This window comes from Coffea arabica, chromosome 4e, assembly GCF_036785885.1.
Source record: "Coffea arabica cultivar ET-39 chromosome 4e, Coffea Arabica ET-39 HiFi, whole genome shotgun sequence".
Taxonomy (NCBI): Eukaryota; Viridiplantae; Streptophyta; class Magnoliopsida; order Gentianales; family Rubiaceae; genus Coffea; species Coffea arabica.
In genome coordinates this window covers 12,801,326-12,823,384 of record NC_092317.1, presented here as the reverse complement: position 1 = coordinate 12,823,384, position 22,059 = coordinate 12,801,326, and the positions used below count along the sequence as shown (strand labels likewise).

Here is a 22,059-nt window from a genome sequence, read left to right as displayed (position 1 = left end):
TTAAAATTTATTTCTACTTGTATTAATATGATATATATATGCAATGTAAATTGCATTTGTAAATTGATAGAGAGACATTGCATTTGTGTAGACACTGTTAGTTACCCACAAAATCATTAATGACAAAAGAGTCATTCCTTCTTTAATAGTGGGATAATTAAAAAAGCAAGCATTCAAGTGTGAGATTTCAAATAATTAAAAAAAAATGGACTCAAAAAGCTGGTCGGTTGGTCTGAATTATGTGACGAAAATAAAGACCGAAATAGCGGCAAAGCAAAGTATGTTGAATTAGGGGGAAACAAAAGTTATGTTGAATATGAAACATTCTTTTTATTTATTTATATATTTTGATAAAAACTTGAAATAATTTTATTAAACACTACACTACATACCTTCCATTCCATGCGCGAAATACAAATACGGACTTAGGTTCTAGAGTCAAAATATTCTGAGGTTAGGGACGCTGGATACCATGTCCGCATCAAGCCCACTGATGAAATCTTCTGGCATGTCCACAAGCTCAAGCGCATCAAGACTAGATATGTGCTTCAGCTCTTCCGGCAACTTTTCTAAACTGTAGCACTCCCTAATTCTCAGGCACTGGAGCTGTGGCAATGCACCTTCCTCCACCTTTATTTCATCCACTCTTAGGTATCTGAGCTCAAGGAATTTCAATTGGTGAAACCCATGCCTAGAAATGACCATATGCTGTGGTCCCCTATATGCATCTTTCATTTTGAGAAACGACAGCTGTCCCAACTTCTCTAGCACTGGCATTGGGTCATTCCTGAGGAATGTGTTTTTCAAAGACAAGCGAGAGAGATTTGGAGGGAAATCAGGAGGTAGCTTTCTCAAAAACATCCCGGATAGCTTGAGCTCTGTTACATGATGGAGCTTAGAAAGTCCAGCTAGAGATGGCCACACTGTTGTTATATTACGATAAAGATGTAACGTCTTTAGGTTTTCAACCTCAGATAAATGCAAGCAGAGTTTGTCAATCTCTGACCTTTCACCCACCCAAATCCCCAGTTTCTGAAGACTTGTCAAAGTTATCATGTTATTGTGCATAATGTCATCAAAGTTTACGCCTAACAGAGTCTGGAGATTCCTCAATCCATCAATCTTAAGAGGCACATCGCACTCCATACGACACGCATATAGATGCCGTAAACTTTCAAGCTTCCAAATGAAATTTGAAACTCTCACTGGGTAAGAGTTCCGTATGTCAAGAGTTTGTAGGTTTCGTAAGCAACAGAAGGAATGAGGGAGCCTTCCAATGGATGTGCGTCTTAAACCGAGGTACCTTAGAAGCCTGACTTCACCAATTCCTTCTGGCAAATTATACGACATCTTAACATTCTCAAGATCTAGTATCCTAAGCTTTTTGAAACTTTTGAAGTTAAGACTAATGTTTTTCCTGTAATCGTGGACATTGAAAAAAAGTAGAGACCGGAGAGGAGGGGTCGAAGACCCAACATACTTTTTATCCCAAGGGAGACTATGAACAGCAAGGTATCTGGATTTGGCTGATATTTCATCATCTCTGGTGTCATGGATCTGGAAAAAATTTTCGTCCTTTGCCTTTCTGATTGCAACCTCTCGCAATAAATCATGGACTCTACAGCTTTTAATCCTCTCATCAACAGTCATTTCAGCCACCTGGACCATATTTCTGCTAGAAAGTTCTTCCACATCATCATATGCTGCAGTTTCCTCCAAATTTTCTGTATCTCTTTTCTGCATTATTCCCTCTGCAACCCACATATGGATCAACTTGCGCACAGAAATCCCGGAGTCTTCAGGAAACAAACCCAAATACAAAAAGCAAAATTTCAGATTGGCAGGAAGGTCTGCATAACTTAATTCCAGAATTGCTGATACCCCACTCTGGCTCCTTGATAAATATGTGCTGAAATTGTTGAGAATTTTCTCCCATTCACTCCTCAACTTTTTCTTTGCCAGCAGCAGGCCACCTATAACCGTGATGGCCAGCGGCAGACCATCACATCTTCTGGTAATCTCTCTGCCCACTTCTTCCAAATCGGGAGGACACCCAGCATTATCCCCATGGCCTAAGGCCTTTCTGAGGAACAACTGCCAGCTGTCTTCCAGCCCCAAAGTTTTCAACTCATATGGGTGGCTATAAGCATCTGCGTGTTGGGCAACATCCCGATCGCGACTTGTAAGCAGCAATCTACTTGATGTGCCAACATCAGGAAAGGCCCTAGCAAGACAATCCCACGCTTCTTGCTTCCATACATCATCAAGCACCACAAGATAACATTTATCTTGTAGATCTTGATGGAGCCTTCCTTCCAAGTCTTCCTCTTCCATCTTCTCAAGTTGCTCATTACTCATTTCATTCAATTGCTTTATGATTGCCCTCAGCGTCTTTTTGTGATCGCAGCTTGAAGAGACGCAGACCCAAGCACAACAGTTGAATCTCTCCCTGACATGAGCATGGTTATAAACCTTTTTTGCTAGAGTTGTCTTACCAGCACCTCCCATGCTGACGATTGAAACCACACGGCGGTTTCTGTCCTCTTTCAAAAGTTCTGCCACCAGGGATTTTGTTATCTCCTCGAAGCCCACTATATCCTTGTCCTCGCTGAAAGGAAAGGATCGCCGGAGCCGTTGCAGCTCTTCTCCATGTGTAGTCATCTCCTCTCCAAGATTTTTTATACCATACTCTTCGCGGCAATCAGCAATCTCCTTGAGCCTCATCCGTAGGGATTCAATCTCTTTACCTATCTTGTAGAGGTTCACAATTTTCAAGGGATAATACGTCAATTTGGTGACGAGTCCCTTGTCCTTTGTGAAGAACTCAACTTTGCTGGCAAAGATCTCAATGATATCCTCCGCATCGTAGGCCGCAGCTCTGATTTCAGAAACCCAGTTGCGGATCCTCGCATCTTTATCTTGCCTCTGATCAGCATCTTTCAGGAAACACCGCATCCGGACCAGATCCTTTTGAAGTCTCTCAACTTGTCGTCGAACGCCTTCCAGGAAAACAATTTTTTGAATCAGCAGATCGCCAGTTCTCTCAATAACAAAAGAGAGAGCAGGGTCAGCCATCGTGGTAAAGTGAGCTTTGCTTTCAACAACTAGTAAAGGAGGAGAAGCTTTTGCCTGTTAGGTGCAGCTGCAAAACTTCTAATCTCTGTTGTTTTTAACTGATCTCAGCAGAGAGGCTCGATTCTCACGTGGTTCACTTCCTCGATTCACGTGATTCACAAAACAGGCGATCCTGGTAAGATTGTTGTATCTCACAGGGTTTTCTTTCCTTTTTTCTTTCGGAAATTATTGCACCGTGAATACGATTTTTGTGTGAGAAAAATCACTGGGCAGCCACAGAAAGCGGACGGCCTAAGTGAACGTCAAACGGTCTCTCTCTTCTCTATATCCACTCTCCATACGTATATGTGTGTAGTTGCTTTTCATGCATAATAAGACTAGTGCTTACACTTTCTTTTTGTTCAATCTAATTAATTTGCAGCTCAGGCACGTCCGCTGGAGAGCCAAAGTTGATGCCATCAATTGAAGAAGATCTTGACCGACGAACCTTCTTTATAATCTCATCATGCCAATAATCAACCAGTTAGATACCATTCACATTATCATTGTGTTCTCCTTTCCTTCTTCATGTACTACTTGGATGATCTCTCCTAAGTGATGATAGTAAATATTTACCGGTATCAAAGGGCAAAAAGTCAACTCTATATATATGAATTTTCAGATTCCACAGTATAATTAGTTTTTAAAATTTAAAGTTGTCTAAATTTTTAATTCAATAACACCTTCTTACCTGAATTTTTAAGTGCAAAAAAAACTTCTAAAGAGAACAAATTTTAAAATTGGAGCTTGACTTCAACTTGTGCGGTCCACGAAATTATCTTCAACAAACAAGTTTTGCTTTATACCTATGTAATATTATTAAAAAAATTTTAATTTTCAGCATCACCATTCCTAAATCTATATTCATGAATGCGCAATAATTATATAGTTGATGAATTGGGATTTCGCTATATTGAATTCTGCAAGTTCAAATGAATTTGCACTTTTAAATTGCAATAAGTAGTATAGTAGCTTAGTAGGTTCCATTTGACAAAGTTTTAACAAATTCTATCCTTCAATTAAATTTGGTTGCTTGAGTTGGTTCAAGCGGACTGTAAGGGACTAAGGGCAGTTGCCCTGGAGCATGTAATCTGTCATAGTTTATGAATGAATAGTTGCCGTTGGAAAAAAAAAAAAAAAGTTCAGTTTTTGGTTTTGGTTTTCGTTCTTTTTCCCTTTTAAATTTGGTTTTCCGTTTTGGCATGCTTCGGGTTTTGGGTTGCATTCTTCTCAAGGTCACAGCCTTGATTGCCGTGTTTGTGTCGGCAGAAATTTATTGGGTGGTACTAATTAATACCGGTTTTCCGTTTTGGTTTGGGTTGCATTCTTCTCAAGGTCACAGTCTTGATTGCCGTGTTTGTGTGTCGGCAGAAATTTATTGGTTTTGGATCAATCAATTTTCCACTTGGACAGGCAACCATCAATTTTCCACAGGCCATGATCAGAATAAGTGAGCCAACAGCCATAATAAATGATTTAGATGGGCATTGATTAGTTATTTAACAGATATAAGTGAGCCAACAGCCTCTTGCTTGGTAACTCCAAGACTTATAAGTCTTGGGTCCACTAAATTTGTCATTTAATTGTAATTGTCACTTTCGAATGACTTCATCGTCCACTTTTCCTCTTCTTAAATTAGGTTAGAATATATTATATAATTATTATCGTTGTAACAAAAAAAGAATAATATGCATAAATGAGTCAATTTATTTATATTCATTTAATTAGATAGATATAAATAAATAAGTAAAAAAATAAATTAGATAACCCAATTATCCATTTATAATTTATTTATTTTAACTTTTTGTAAACTCATTTAAATTTATTTTTGCAAACTAAATTATTAATTTATACCATCCTTTACACTCATCATTAGTTTTAAATATTTACTTATAATGTTCAATAAACCTAATTACCAATTTTTTTCTCATTTGTATTCTATGTCGCAAAATTACATACTATTTAATAATTGAACAATAAAAATATAAAATTTTGACCTAAATACTATAAAATTTAACATAAAAATTTAATCCAAAAATTTTAAACTCCTAAAATTTTTTTTCTTATGTAAGTTTAAAATTTCATTTTGAAAAAATAGGAAAAGAAATTAAAACTTGTCATAAATTGGTAATGCTTAAAAATGAGCAAGTTAATAAATTAAGATAAAATAAAATGATAAGATAAAATCAACAAATAATAATAATAATGAAACAAAAGTAGTTAACATCATGACAAAATGAAAATCTAAAAAAAAAATAATAATCTCCCCTATTTCTCCTTCTCTTTAGGTCACATACCCTGTTGCTCGCTGGCGTCCCGCATTCACCAAGCGTTGCACGCCACACCAACAAAACCTCCAGCACCACCACATATCTCCCTCACTCTCTCTCTCTCTCCCCGCGGTCACTCAGCCGCCGCCACTACAGCCGCGTGCCACTGCTGTCCTCCACCCCACTCATCGCCGCCACTGTCACTTGGACCAAGACGTACGTCGGAGCTCTCCTTCCCTCTGCAATCCGTCACTGCCACGCCCTGCTGTAGCACCATTTTCACTCCACCATTCCCACCTATTCCATAGCTGCCCGAAACCCTCCACCACGTATTCAGGGAAGTGCCCTATTTACTTTCTTTGCTTTATGATCTCCATTGAGGATAATGTAAGATTTAGGTGTGGGGGAGTAGTATATTGATATTTTATTGAAAAAGTGCAAGTGTAGGCATTTTTGTTGGAATTTTTTGTTTGACTTTGTCAAATTTTATCCAGTTTTTGCCTATCTTTGTACATATTTGTGATTATTCCTGAAAAACGATGGATAGATGTCTCAAAATTTTCTATTGCTAAGATTTTACACTCTAAGGTGTTAAGTATGACATGGTCAAATCTAAGGGTATATCTTTGGTGAATATTTGAGATTTTGTGACTTTTGCACTTTTTGGTTAACTTTTCTAAGTATTGTAAATATTTGTCTAGTATTTTTTGTGCAAATTGGTTCAACTATTAATCTTAGTTCTCCATGTTTAAGAAATGAAGCGGGTTTTTGTAATTGTTAATTTTAATTTGGTGCTTATTTATAAATAGTATTCGGCTATACTCCGCTAGTATCGTTGCCTAGTAACCGGAGGTCTTCACCACAATTGTCGATTTTCGTGTCAAAAAGCGACGATAACTATGAGTATGTGATTTTTAAGTGATGATGGCTGAGTAACCGGGCTCCTTCATTTGGCCAATGTTGGATTCCGCGTCAAAACGCTTAAATGGCTAAAGACTAAGCATTCCTCCTGGAAAAAAAAAATCAATCAAGTGTGAGGATATTTTAGAAAAAAATGTGTTAATAGTGAAAAATGTGAAAGTGTTTGAATGAATTGTTAGCCTGCTGATCCATGAATTTTAATGTTGAGATTTTGCTTAATAGCCGAACCATTTGCTTATGGATGCTGGTTGAATATTTTATATTCTTAGATTAGTTAATCATAAATTGAAAGAGTCCTTGATCTTGAAAGCTAATTGGAGAGATATTTTTTGAAAATTGCCACTAATACTTGACATATGTTTTAATTGTATCTTGGCAATAGAAGATTTAAACAATAGCCATTATTTGAATTTGATTATTTGATTTGTTGTTGTCATGCTTGAGGATAAGCATGGTTTAGGTGTAGGAGAAATTGATAGGTCATAATTTGTTGCTAAATTTATAATTATTTTCCCCTTGATTTTAGCCAAATATTGCTTTAATTGTCGGATTCTACTTATATTTGGTTAATGGTGCCAATTGTAGGAAAAGGAACAAAACGTGATTAAAAGTGGTAATTTTCCAGTTCATTGGATGGTGGCATGTTCGGGGCTGGTTTCCAAGTCCGAGTCGAATTCAAGGCAATTTTTGATGGAAGATTTTGAAGATTTTAATCTTCATTACTAGTTCTAGTTTTGGATTAGGAAACTTGGAATATTTTCTTTTATGGTTTCTTTTTCTATTTAGGAGACTAGTTTTATTTGGTAGTGAACTTTAATTAGGACACAAAAAAAAATAAGAGAAGCCAAATTCCCGTTTGATTAGGCCTTCAGCCAAAAACAAGAGGGGAGTGTCATGACTCTTTCATGAAGGGGCCGCTTGGTCTTTTCTCCTTAAAGGAGACAACGGCTTTCTTGCTCCTCGTTCCTTTGCTTTTGTTTTGCGAAATTGTAAAAGCTTTGGCGTCGGGATTTGTTTCCCAACGATGAGCCACTAATCTTCTTTTCTAGTCGAAGGTCAATTTGAAAGCGCGATTCCAAACATTTGTGAGATCGAATTATTTTATTTATTTTTTTCTTCATTGGTATTCGTACGTTTTCTGATTTAATTTCTTATGATTGTTATGTTATTTGAATGTTAAGGGCCCGATATTCGAATTAACCTAATAATCTACTGCCAGATTAATTGATTAAATCCTTAATTGTTCAATTGATTAATACCAGTGGCGACTAGCGTGATTGGTTTCATATTAGGGAAACATATGATCTAATTTAAACGAATGCTCAAAGCGTGTTTGTTGGTTAGGATTGGGTTTTTCTAATTCTTATTGCAATCGAGAAATTAAATCCTATGGTCGTACTTAGGGTTATTTGTTGGTTAGGAAAATAGTTAATGGTCGTACCTTGACTATCAAAAAGGTAAGGAAAGGTTGGTTGTTTATTGCGTGTGTGACAACTATAACCAATCTAGTAATGAGTAATTGAATTATCTTTGCATCAATGATCAGTTGAATAAATCGTGTCTGAAAAGTTGCACCTTTGGCTAAAGTCGTATTGGTTATTGATTAATTTCTGTTTATTTCTATTAGTTGTTTCATTAGTTAGTTAATTAGTTATTTTATATTCTCCAAAAACTCCCCCACACTTCGGATTCTGGAAGAAACAAATTATCTCCAGTCCCTGTGGATTCGACCCTGCTCACTGCTATATACAAAATTTGTATTTTTCTTGAGTAGGTATTTATTATTGCACAGGCTTGATAACCAGTCATCAGTCAAAGCGAAGCCGTATATTTTTATGTGTTAATAATTCGAATTTTTGTTATAAAATGAAAATAAGTCTGTTTAAAGTAGCAATCTTTCCCACCAAAATGGTATTTTCGCCTCTCAAATTTTTAATGGAGGACAAATTGGTCATTTCATGAATAACTTGGATGAAATTAATTTTCGTGTTATTTTTTAGTTAACCAAGGGTGTAAAGTGTCCATTAAAATATTTTATGGTGTAAAGTATAACTAGTGTAGTAGTTCATTGGGATTTTTTTTTTTTTTTTTGCATTTAACGCAACAAAAAAAAATCAGTTTTATCTTACATATATTCGAAGGTGTATGCTGTGGAGCATCCAACTCCCAGTTTTGCTTCTAACCGCATACCATCAATAGAAATGTCCATATATCTTATTACAGTTCTAAGTGGGAATAGAATTAGAATTAACTTTTTGTACACTGATAGTGTGATAATTTTTTATACTAATAGGTTCAGTTTTAGATATACGTCACATATGCATGATTTGAATTCTAAATTTGAATTTATATTGCAAGGCATGATCTAAACCTACTATTACAAAAAAAAAATTATATTGACAATGTATAAAACTTTTAGAATTGGAGTAGATGTAGCACATTATTTTTTGTTTACTAGTATTTCTTTTTTTCTTTTTAGTTATTTTTTGTTTCATGAATAAATGGCATGAATGTCTAAGAAGTGACACAGTCAGACGGTCCCCCTGAATCCTTATTATTGGTATAGGGCCGTTTGTCTGACGGCCAACGCGACTTATTATTATTTTTCGGATTTTCGTTGTTATTTACTTTCCTACTTACTGTAGTATTTGTTGCCTGCCTCTATATAGAGTTTTAACAATTGTTACAAAGTTTTTCTAAGTTTTTTTTAAAGTTTACTGGAAAGATATTTGATTGCCCCTTCCTTTGGGTCATTTTGTGTTAGTATGCATTTTTTGTTTAAGGTATTACATTAACTGAATGTATTTCACTGAAAGTCACATTCAATATAAATTTTCAAATTTAATAGATTTGATTTCATAAAAATCACATCAAATATGAATCCTTAATTTTAAATGAATTTGGTTTCCAATAAAATGACTTTCAGTATAGATCGTTAAGTTCAGCTAAGTTTAATTACCAAAATGTCACATTTGGTACAAACATTTAATTTGGCTGAATATGATTCCCAAAAAAAAGTTAGTACAAACTCTTTTAATTTACTTGAATTTGACTTTCTGAAAGTCACATCCGTTCTAAACTCTTATTTATATAGAATTTGACTTTCAGAATCTAACATTCAGACTTTAGTACAAATTCTTTATTTTAATTGAATTTGATTTCTAGGTAGTTACGTGCAGCACAAAATATTAAGCTTAATGGAATTCAATTTTTGATAAATACTATTGATATTACTATTAAATAATTATTATCCTTTTGATAACTAATATTACTAGTAATTACATATTTTTTCTAGCATTATCCCCTAATTTATGTGATTGCATATCCAAATAAAGAATAAAGGCTACTTTCACATTAAAAAAAAAAGTTTAAGCTATTTTGCGTTGAATACATCATAATAACGAACACATTATTTTCATTTTGAATTTATTTTTCAAGTATTATGATTGTTTATATAATTGCATCCTAAAATTTTTGTTATACATTCGACTATTTTCAGCATTAGAAATTTAAAAAACTGCCAAAACAGTTACTATGCACTTCTATAAATTTCCCATTTTATAAAACAATTGTTACTTTTGCATTGTGATAAGCTTATATATTCACAGCTCTTTTTTCTTAGGCCCTGATTAGGATTGCGCTGATTTATAAAGACGTCTTACACAAATGCTTTTAACAAAAGTGTTTTTAAATTACCAAAAACTCGACTCTTTAAGTTACAGAAAATTAGTTATCAAACACCGTAAAAATATTTTTGGTGTTTTTTTATAAACATATCGTAACCCCAAATGGGGCTAAATATAGTAAAGACCATGAATCATTTTGATACTTACATTCAACCTTCGGTTAAGCAACGAAAGTCGTAATTCTTTAGGCATTTATTGCTTGGTTGAAAGCAAAAGAACATTTGTTCAGTTTTTTCAGAAGCAAAATTCCATTTGTTGTAAAAGAGCATTTATTCTGTTTTTCCATAATTGAATTCCATTTGTTTTTTTTCCCTTTTCTCCAAAATGAAAATTCCATCTCATTGTTCACCTTAGGCGTCCCTTGTTTGATGCAGTAGTATTATAGTAGTTTTTGTGATATAATGAATGTGAGCTTAAAAAGCTTATAGAAAGATAAAAAGATGACTAAAATATGCATTTGTGATACAATCAATTTTTTAAGTGTTGAAGAATAATATATTGAGGATATCTTAACACATAAACCTCAATATATATTCAAGTTGTCAACTGTGTATATGATGAAGATCTTGAAGAAAACAAGTTATCTGACACCGTTAATGTAAGCAGTTGATAAATAACCAAACAAAATATAATAAAAGAAATGTTTTACTCAACCAATCTATCGGGCTGTGCTCTAACAAAGGCAGCAGATTTTCGAATTTGGGCGTGAAATTTCTACCTTTTAAAGTCAATGCTTTCCATGGTCATGTTGGGGACATGGCCGACCTTGTATGAATCTATTCCTTGAAGCCTAGTGATGAATGATTTTGGCGTGGCTGCTCCCTCCATCCTCTCAAGACCTTTCAGGGGCTTCAACTCTCCAGGAAGCATTCCTAAATCGTAACAGTAGTTGATCCGTAAGCACCTGAGTTTTGGCATAGGACCTCTCCCAACATTTATTTGTACCAGATTAAGCAGGTCAATGAGCTCAGTAAACTTCAAATTCTGAAATCTGTTTTCAGAAGTTTCTAATTTCTAATTCTAGAAGCCCCCTCGTTCCTTATAAAGGAGTTGAAAATGGATGCCTCTTATCTTCGTGTCATTTTCTAACTTCTCAATTATCATATCTTGTAATTTGAACATCCCAAGAACATTGGGTTCTTTCCTTATAAACTACTCCCTCCGTCCCACTTTGATAGTCCTGTTTTCCTTTTTCGTCTGTCCCAAATTGTAGTTTACTTTCCAATTGAATAATGTAGTTGTATTTTAATTTTTCTAAAATGCCCTTATTCAATGTAAGTTGTTATTACTATAAACCTACTCCATTTAATGAGAATTGATTCTTTTTTTACCATTAATTCAAGTTCTCATAAAGTTGTATTCTATTTAATGTGAGGGTATTTTAGGAAAATAGCAATCTAAATTTACTTTTCCAACAAAGTTAACTACTTTTTCTTAAATTGTGTGAAAAAAGAAACATGACTATCAAAGTGGGACGGAGGGAGTATGCAGAAAGCGGTTTCGTTAACTCGACTACTTTAATGATTAATTTGATTAGTTGGACTGAAATAGGAGGCAAAGTGAGAAGAAATAAATATTAGACGGTAAACTGCAACTTTAGCCAAACTCCAAAGGGAGTTTCTATAATTAACCCTTCCTTTAAAACTGTTCCTTTCACTCCAAGTCTCCAATAGTTCACAAAAACTAAATAATTTTTTCTTTGTAAGCAAAATTGTGCTTTTTTTTTTCTCAACAAGTATATACATTTCCTTTAAGGAAATACATGTTACAACATTGAATAACTAGTAATCATGAAAGAATTAAAAGCGAGTGTTAAACTTATAAATAGCAGGCAATCTTTGGACTATCCATTACACACGACATTTGTACTAATTTTTGTATAAATGAAATTACTACAAACACATAAAAAAAATAACATTACGTGTAAGAATTATTATAAATGCCTTTCATAATAAATAGCCTACAGTTGTGCCCATAATAAAAAACTTTCCCCTCAGTAATTTTTCCCCCTTCAATGTTTATCCCAAACAACTTAAATGAACAGCTTGTTATTTGATTTCCGCATGCTTAATTTTTTAACATCTTATATGTATAATGAGTAGTATGTAGGAAGCAATCAATTCTCAATTTCAGACGGACCAACACTTTTATATGGGATGAATTCCTTGATGTGTTTGCCAGCTTCATTCTTTTCTTCTCTCCCAGTACATGAATAGGGGCTTTTATTTCCTCGTTCTGTTATTCAGTTTGGGCAGCATGGGCTTGATTTTGTAATCATGCTGTTGATTTCGGAAAAAAAAAGGATTTAGAATTTTCCTTATTGGTATTTTGGATGTGCAGGAAGCAGAGGAATAGGATGTGGAAGAGTAGATAAACAGAACCCAATGAGTTTGGGAGAATAATTTTCCTTATTGGTATTTTTGCTCCAAGCTTGTACATCTACTTCTGAGAAGGTACACACATCAGCTTGATATTCGTTGTTTTATTGAGCATATACTTCTACAAGAAAATTTTCAAGGTCATATGTGTTTCTTGTTTCTAAAAGAAAATTTTGCTTTATTGCCATACGGTGAAAAGTTGTATCTACCGAAAGGGTATTCATTTTGTTCATTTTGCGACTATCAGATTTCCTTTGTTTCTAATGTTTAGGGTTCTAATTTTCTGCAGCATATGGTTTGGACTTAAACACCTTTAGTGGAAAATTTGGAGGTAAACCTTTGGCTTTCTTTTGTTTGGATATCTCTACTTCATGAATAGTTATATTGTAGCTGTTAAGTTGGACTACTTTGGTAGATATTAGTCTCAGTTTTTTTTTAAAAATTTTGGAGTTTAATGATTTGAATGGGATTTCTTTTTTTCTTTTTTTTTTTAGTTTTTTTTTCACTATATAATTTGCACTCTTTTACTATGTTAGGGTATAGAAAATCTCATCGTGTGAGATTAAGGAAGTTGAATTCTTTTCTACAACTTATTTCAAGTATTTTATTTTTATGTATTTGAGATTTTTTTTGTGCATCCTATCATATCACATACTATTTGAATTGATTTAAATCTTCCAATTCAGTTTTCTTTGGACTGCACCTTCCACGAAAACAAGCAAGAGTTCTATTAGTTTCCCTCTCTACCTCTCCTACCCTCCCTCCCTTTTTCTTTTTGTAAAAGAAAAAAAAGATTTACTATTCAAGTAAATTGTCCTTGTTCTACTTTTCTTATTAGTATTGTTATTTTGGGAAATTTGTTGCTGATAAGAAAGTTTCCCCCCAACTTTCATAGACTGCTATGGTAATTCTACCAGAAGCAATACTCATGAATCAGATATGCATATTCACAAACCTGTAAGTTTGGCTTCTTGAACCTATGTCCATATACTAGCTCTTTAAGGAAAAAAGAAATATTTGGTTTGATTTTATTTCTCCCTTAATAGGGTTATACTGCATATGATTAATTTTGTGTTAAATTATGCTAAACTGGAAGAGTCCCTTATATCTAACTTCCTATTTTTATGCTGGTTTTTCTTTGGAGGGGAACAAAGGGCTTGTCTTCGAACTCTCCATTGATGGCTAATAGAAATGCATTTTGGATTTTAGACTAATTTTCATAGAAATTTAAGCATTAAAGACTTTCACCACAATCTTAGGGGTGTTCAACTGTTCATGGCTCTATTTTGTCCTCAAAAATTACATTTTTGTCAAAAGCAAATTGAGATCAATTCAACATATTTGCTTCAATGTATTACATATTTCTCAGCCTCTGAGACAATATTTCAACATATTTGTCAAACACAACAAACTGATTTTCAAGCTATGGATTAATTAGTTTAACATATAGCATTAGAATTAGTCAATACATTCCCAACAATAGAACGAAACACCTTGATCATCCTTCCTTACATCCTTGAGATAAGAAAGATTCCTAAATCTTGGACACTACTGTGAAGAACTACCATTATTTAGCCAATGTTGTTGGAACCTTCACAAAATGCCACTGTTAATTTGTGTGTAGCTATGCATGATTAAGTAGATCTAAGTTCCCATTGAATCATTCAGTGGACCATGATGAATACTCAGTAAAATAAAGCCAAACCATTTTCAAATGAGCGAACAAAGTGCATAAATATTTTTTTCTAAAAATAAAAAAGAATCTCCAGAGCTTTTCTTTGATTCATTGTTCCCTAACGGACAAAGTAGTGTGCAAGAGGCAAGATTTTAAGACTGAACTACTACTTTTCCAGCAATCGTACTCGTGGGCTATTGACAACTTTTTGAAATAATAAGAAAATCGTTAGATGCTTTACATGTATTACTTAACATTGGTACCTGGTGTATTAATAGCATTAGTAACTTATCACTAGATAATGATAGTAAGTCACGTTTTATAATAGGCTAATATTAATAGTTTATCATCAAAATGATGGTAAGTCATAGTATTTTATTTAATATGTGATGTACAAGGTGGTGAACTAGGATTAGTACTATAGCTTATGAAATTGCACATTGAAAAGCATTTTGTTGAATAGCTTATGCCTTGTAGACATTTCCTATAAGCTTAGCATTGAGTTGAGCTTATGCTTCATTTAAGGTGTAGATAATGTGAAATTCAGAATTAATGGGGATTATTTATTTAAATAGCACAATATACATAAAATAAGATTTTTCAAGTTGTATTAGACCAATACAATGTAGCTTATACTTTTATAAATGTCCTTATAGTATGTTCAAGAAGTAGAGGATAATAAATATCCTAATAGTATGTCTGTTTTACTTTTGCCCAGACAAATACATGCAACGGCTTCTACTGTGACTATTTCTCCCCAAATAAGGCTTATTAACCCAAGATGTGGTTAGAAACCTGAACTAGACGGTCAGTTATTGCTTCTTCTTTTTTTTTTTTTTTTTTTTTTATAGAGAGTTACACGTGGTTCTTGGAGTTTTATGACAGGAAGTGACTCTATTTTTATCCATTTTTTCCAAGTTTATTGAATTCAGAGGTGTAGTAACTTACCATCCGGCTAAAGACTTGGCATTTTCTCTTGCAGAATTTATTGAAAATGGGGCTTTTTAATTAACTATTACTACATGGTAAAGTTTAGTGCTTTAAAAATTATTTTTCCTCAAATTCCTACTAAATTACTATTGTGATTGTCTTCTTAGTTTCTTGTCTTTATAGCAATATCATGGAGGAACAAACTTGGGCAGGATAGGTGGTGGACAATTTATTGCCACTAGCTATGATTATGATGCTCCTCTTCATGAATATGGTATGTAGATTGTGTCAGCTCCGAAACTCATGCCCTAAGATTGCCGTATTCACCTCGTTTCATCTAGATGCTAATGTTTTCTATATTAGTTTGAATTTTGTTGGTAAATTAGCTTTTGGGTTGGCATTTGTTTTTATAGTGGCCATACTTATCAGCAGCTAAGAAACCTCAATCTGCCATGGCATGTAAACTGGACATTTGTGTCATTTGACTAAGAGAGAGAGAGAGACCTAAGAGAGGTATATTTAGTTCAATTTCGCCTTTTTAAATTGTTTCATGTAATTTCTTACTCTCGTATTTGCTCTATAATCATAATTATTCTCGCATTTTTGCTTTTAGGCATTGAGGTTTGTGTATATTTCCTGGCAGGAACGATGAAAATCTTTTATTGAGTTATTGATGGTGAAATGCATAGAGGTAAATTCAAACCCATATCTTGGCTGGCAACCCAGATGGCTTCTGGGATGAGATGGAACTCATTCGCATATGTAACTGAGAATTTGCAACCATGGTGGTGCCTCCCTCCATTTTGCCTCCTCTTGTTACAGATCTAAGCCTGATTGATCATTTTGTGTATCTTCTCTATATCTTTTAATTAATCAATTTTTTTTGTTCCAGTCTTGTGGTATGTTGATTTATTGTTGGATGAATTCCATTGGAAACAATACATTGATAGACCTAGAAACATCAATTTCATTAAGCTAGGAGGAACCCAGAAATTTTATGCAGCAATTATATGTTATGAAACATTAATTTTGCCGTTAACTGCATTGTCGTGTTAGTGACTGTCGTGGTTAGGACCAAAGACCAGTCAAAGAATACTTTCTCAGCTCCTACCGTCTTGGTTTTAATTTTTCACATGTTTTGGGGATCAATAAGTAGAATCTGCAGTCAATCATCATTTGTTTGATATAATTTGGTTTTTGTTTCAATTTTGGTTTTAGGAAGTTGATGCTGGTCATGCACTGATTAATTTCTGTCATAGATAAGCACTTCTAAGTTCCATAACTTAATTCTTTGAAAGGGGATTATTCACTAGACAGATCCTAACTGGAGTGATAGAGACTTTTAACATATCTCACTCTTCAATCATTTTGTTGCAGCTATCTTTGTTATATTTGTTTCTCTGGTTTTGCGCATGGACATGAACTTTGCTTTAATTACCCTGCTGCTATAATGGTTTGCTTCAGTGGGTATCGCATGAACATCTCTGAGGGCACTTTGGGCTTTGACGCTACAACTTCTGGTTAACTTCAAATATCAGGTGTACTTTGTTTCTCCTCTTCCCTTCTCCCGGAGCTGTGTTGCCTGATTTTGGTAGCGTTTCACTAAGTTCAACTAATATCAGTTTCGAAGAATTGCAAGATATTCAACATTCACATTTGGATAATCTGCACCGTGATATCTTAGAAAAGAGATGATGTCAAGATGTAGTAAAAAATTAGCAAAAGCCTTAGTTATGTTGATTTACAATTTTTAAACAAGACAGAGCGTAATTGTTCTTTATTGCTATCCTTTGTTGTTTAGGTTTCTATGACCCTCTGTGGAGCATGCATCATGATATATTGATTTATGCCTTTTAATGTGCCTTGCATCGCGCTACTGTAATTATAATTCAGTAGAAAATATTATCATTCAGGAGAAAATATTCTCTACACAATCAATGGCCTTTTCAACAGGTCTAATACTGCCACGCATTGTGTGGGAAACAATTCTCTAGTATTTTGATAAATCTTGAAATACACTACATAACTTCCATTCTGCGCGAGAATTACAAATATGAACCTCCTTCCTTCTGCGAAATCCCAGAGTCAAAATATTCTGAGGTTAGGAACACTGGATATCATGTCCGCATCAAGCCTACTGATCAAATCTTCTGGCATGTCTACAAGCCCAAGCTTATCAAGAGTAGATATGTACTTCAGCTCTTCCGGCAACTTCTCTCACATCAAGCCTACTGATCAAATCTTCTGGCATGTCTACAAGCTCAAGCTTATCAAGAGTAGACATGTACTTCAGCCCTTCCGGCAACTTCTCTAATGAGAGGCACTTCCTGATTCTCAGGCACTGGAGCTGTGGCAGTGCACCTTTCTCCACCTCTATTTCCTTCAAACCATGTTGGAAGTTGAGCTCAAGGAATTTCAATTGGTGAAACCCATGCGTAGAAATGACTAGCTGTGGTCCCCAATATGAAAATTCCATTTTGAGGAACGACAGCTGTCCCAACTTCTCTAGTGCTGGCATTGGGTCATCCTGGAGACGTGTGAAACTCAAAGACAAGCAAGAGAGATTTGAAGGGAAATCAGGAGGTAGCGATCTCAAACCCAGCCCGAACAGCTTAAGCGCTGTTACATGCTGGAGCTTAGAAAGTCCACCTAGAGATGGCCACTCGCTTCCTCCATCAAAATAAAGACGTAGCGCCTTTAGGCTTCCAACCTCAGATAAATGCATGCAGAGTTTGTTTATGTCTGATCTGTCATCCACCCAAATCCCCAGTTTCTGAAGACTTGTCAAAGTTATCATGTTATTGTGCATAATGTCATCAAAGTGTATGCGTGACAGAGTCTGGAGATTCCTCAATCCTTCAATTTTAAGAGGCACATCACATTCCATTTTATACGCATATAAATGCCGTAAACTTTCAAGCTTCCAAATGAAATTTGAAACTATCACTCGGTTAATGTTCCGTATGTCAAGAGTTTGTAGGTTTCGCAAGCAATCGAAGGAATGAGGGAGCCTTCCAATAGATGTGCGTCTTAAACCGAGGTACCTTAGAAGCCTGACTTTACCAATTTCTTTTGGCAAATCATAACCCATCTCAGCATTCTCAAGGTCTAATATCCTAAGCTTTTTGAAACTTTTGAAGCTAAGACTAATGTTTTCCCTGTAACCGTGGATATTGAAAAAAAGCAGAGACCGGAGAGGAGGGGCCGAAGACCCAAAATAATTTTTATCCAGAGGGAGAATATGAGCAGCAAGGTACCTGGATTTGGCTGATATTTCATCATCTCTGGTGTCATGGATCTGAAAAAAAATTTCATCCTCTGCCTTTCTGATTGCAAGCTCTCGCAGTGCATCATGGACTCTACAGCTTTTAATCCTCTCATCAACAGTCATTTCCGCCACTTGGACCATATTTCTGCTACAAAGTCGCTTCACATCATCATATGCTGCAGTTTCCTCCAAAATTTTTGCTTCTCTTTTCTGCATTATTCCCTCTGCAACCCACATATGGATCAACTTGCGCACAGAAATGAAGGAGTCCTCAGGAAACAAACCCAAATACAAAAAGCAAAGTTTCAGATTGGGAGGAAGGTCTGCATAACTTAATTCCAGAATTGCCCCTGCTTCACTCTGGCTGCTTGATAGGTATGCTCTAAAGTTGTCGAGAACTTTCTCCCATTCACTCTTCAACTTTTTCTTGCCCAGTAGCAGACCACCTATAACCGTGATGGCTAGTGGCAGACCGGCACATCTCCTTGCAATCTCTCTGCCTACTCCTTCCAAATCCGGAGGACACCCAGCATTAGCCCCATGACCTAAGGCCTTTTTGAGAAACAACTGCCAGCTGTCTTCCTGTCCCAAAGTTTTCAACTCACACGGGTTGCTAAGAGCATCTGCGTGTACGGCAACTTCCCGATTGCGACTTGTAAGCAGCAATCTACTTGATGTGCCAACATCAGGAAATGCCCTCCTGGATAGACAATCCCACGCTGCTTCCTTCCATACATCATCAAGTACTACAAGACAACATTTGTCTTGGAGATCTTTATAGAGCCTTTCTTCCAACACTTCCTCTTCCACTTCCATCTTTTCCAACATTTCAGATAGCTTGTCATCGTTTGGATTTAATTGCTTTATGATTGATCTTAGTATCTTTTTGTGATCATAGCTTGAAGAGACACATACCCAAGCACGGCAGTTGAATCTTGCCCTGACATCAGCATGGTTATAAACTTTTTTGGCTAGAGTTGTCTTACCAGCACCTCCCATGCCAACGATTGAAACCACACGGCGGTTTTCGTCCTCTTTCAAAAGTTCTGCCACCAGCGATTTTGTAATCTCCACGAAGCCCACTATATCCTTGTCCTCAGTAACTGGAGAGGACCGTCGGAGCCGTTGAAGCTCTTCTCCATGTGTACTCGTTCCCTCTCCAAGATTTTTGATACCGTATTTTTCACGGCTGTCGGCTATGTCATTGATCCTCATCTGTAAGGACTCAATCTCTTTACCTATCTTGTAGAAGTTCACAATTTTCAAGGGATAATATGTCAATTTGGTGACCAATCCCTCGTCCTTTGTGAAGAGCTCAACTTTGCTGGCAAATATCTCAATGATATCCTCCGCATCGTAGGCAGCATCTCGGATTTCAGAAACCCAGTGGCGAATCCTCTCCTCTTCATCTTGCCTTTGATCTGCATCTTTCAGGAAACACCGCATCCGGGCCAGATCATTTCGAAGTCTCTCAACTTGTCGTCGAACGCCTTTCAGGAAAACAATTTTTTGAATCAGCAGATCGCCAGTTCTCTCAATAACAAAAGAGAGAGCAGGGTCAGCCATCGTGGTAAAGTGAGCTTTGCTTTGAACAACTAGTAAAGGAGGAGAAGCTTTTGCCTGTTAGGTGCAGCTGCAAAACTTCTAATCTCTGTTGTTTTTAACTGATCTCAGAAGAGAGGCTCGATTCTCACGTGGTTCATTTTCTCTTCCAGTCAATAAGAAAGCAGTTCGATTTACATGGTAGGGACGTCTGGGAGCCCTCCAAAAAAGATAAAGGTGCTGCTGCTGTCGTGTTTTGGGACGGTGGAATAATTCATCTTTATCCTTGCCTTCATTTTATTATTTGCCTGAGATCCTTTCTTTCCATCATGTTCACCTTTTCTACTGACCTAAATAAGCTACAGTAATCAAGCGCATCTTTTCCATTTCATAATCTGGACACATTATTGAATTTTGCTCCTCGGTTATTTCATCCCGTCGATCCTGTCATTGTACTTTAGCTTTATTTATACTACCTTTTGGAGTGCAAAATCTTTCAAGATATTTAAGACCTAATTAATGGTACTCATTGTAACATCGCAGACATCTACCAACAACTTTGTGCAGAGACCAAATAACAATTTTCATGGTGAAAATTAGGAACATTAGAAGCTGAACAACAAACAGGGCCCTTTGAATTTCTTTCCTTTCAACAAGAACCTCTCAAATTAATCCTTGTACTATCAAGTGTTAATATCTATAAAGCTGTTATCATTTGTTGAAAAAAAGAAAAAAAGAAAAAACAAGAACCTCTCAAATGCTTGGAGTGATCAAGAAGCTAGATCCACTTGTCTACTTTATTGTCATGGTATCATATCCTGTAGTAGCAAAAAAAACAAAGAGCCAGTTGCTGCACAATCCAAGAACTATCCCAGCAAACTTTTGCATCTGAGATGAGATTACCGAAAGAATGCGACGCAAATATCGTCCACTTTCAATTGTAGGTTTGACGTTTTCTGGAGACATGCCTTCTCTTTTACATTTCTTTTCAGCTTTTCTAATTTTTCTTCTCCCCATTAGATAAAAGGGGGATAAAAAAGGTAAAGCAGACGAGACAAGGAATGCTAGCGCAAGCACCCCGCCCTGAGACTGAGACGTGAAAGAAATGATTATTAGGATTGTAGTAGTAACATATTACCACTACTAGTATTGGGACGGTGGATATCAAACAAAGTATACGAAGGATGAAGAATGAAATAACTAGTGTTTAATAGTTAAATTTCTCATGCACTAATTCACAGTTACAAGTTTTTTTTTTTTTCAAAACTAAGTTACAATGATTTGAAAACAAGTTTTTTTTTTTTTTTTTTCAAGAAACATTCAAGTGGAATCATGATAGATTCAAGATGGCTTTGGGGTGGATCATTAACAAACAAGTTTTGCTTTATACCTATATAATATTATTAAAATTTTTTAATTTTCATTCCCAAAATCTATATTCATGAATGCGCAATAATTATATAGTTGATGAATTGGGATTTCTCTATATTGAATTTGCACTTTTAAATTGCAATAAGTAGTATAGCAACCTGGTAGGTTCCATTTAACAAAATTTAATTGAAATTTGGTTAGTTTAGTTCAATAATAACTCCGTTTTTTTTTTTCAAACTATTAGTTCGTCTATTCGTGAACAGATATGAATAAATTTAGTTAAATAAATTTATTTGCTACTTATAACCATAACCAAGACGCTTTTACAGGTCCACGGTTTTGGATACTACAGCAAAGTCTTGGCCCTTGGAATGAACATAAAATGATCAATTTTCGCAGGCCATGACCAAGACATTTTTATAGGTCCACGGTTTTGGATGCTACAGTAAAGCCTTGGTCCTGGTATGAACAAGCAACGATCAATTTTCCACAAGCCGAAACCAAGGCACCTTTATAGGTTTTTTTTTTCAGACACGATATATTATAATTTAGACCTACTCCTAGGGGATGATCAAAGGGGTTAAGAGGGGAACTGAGCGGAACTAAATCACCAATACCACTAATCTGATCAGACAAAACTTTTCAAGAAATTCTGGATCTAGACTTACAAAAGCACCTTTATAGGTGGAAAAAGAACAAAAATGTACTAGATTCCTCTCTTATCAAGTCAATTTTCCATCATTTACCTCTGCTTTCTCTTTTTTGGAGCAGAGTGGGAATCTGACCTCATTAATACCCCACCTATTGACATAACATTTGCCACATAATTGATGATGGAACTAATTAACATGCAAAGATAATTAATGTGTATGGCATTTTTTGTTGAAAAAATGACCTATTTCAT

General features: G+C 35.4%; 2 protein-coding genes across 2 annotated transcripts; both read right to left on the bottom strand.

The window, feature by feature from the left end:
* Nucleotides 1–305: 305 nt before the first annotated feature.
* On the bottom strand, nucleotides 306–3,643 carry LOC113739914 (probable disease resistance RPP8-like protein 2). The gene has a single exon (XM_027267330.2). The coding sequence runs from the start codon at nucleotides 3,073–3,075 to the stop codon at nucleotides 439–441; it is 2,637 nt and encodes an 878-aa protein (XP_027123131.2). The 5' UTR covers nucleotides 3,076–3,643; the 3' UTR covers nucleotides 306–438.
* Nucleotides 3,644–16,851: 13,208 nt separating this feature from the next.
* On the bottom strand, nucleotides 16,852–20,791 carry LOC113742805 (putative disease resistance RPP13-like protein 3). Its single transcript, XM_027270790.2, has one exon. It carries the CDS (start codon nucleotides 19,806–19,808, stop codon nucleotides 17,151–17,153), a length of 2,658 nt encoding a protein of 885 aa, XP_027126591.1. The 5' UTR covers nucleotides 19,809–20,791; the 3' UTR covers nucleotides 16,852–17,150.
* Between the last annotated feature and the right edge of the window lie 1,268 nt (nucleotides 20,792–22,059).

Bases quoted from the DNA above. Each gene is read 5' to 3' on its own strand.
- LOC113742805 (XM_027270790.2), bottom strand. From the start codon at position 19,808: ATGGCTGACCCTGCTCTCTCTTTTGTTATTGAGAGAACTGGCGATCTG.
- LOC113739914 (XM_027267330.2), bottom strand. From the start codon at position 3,075: ATGGCTGACCCTGCTCTCTCTTTTGTTATTGAGAGAACTGGCGATCTG.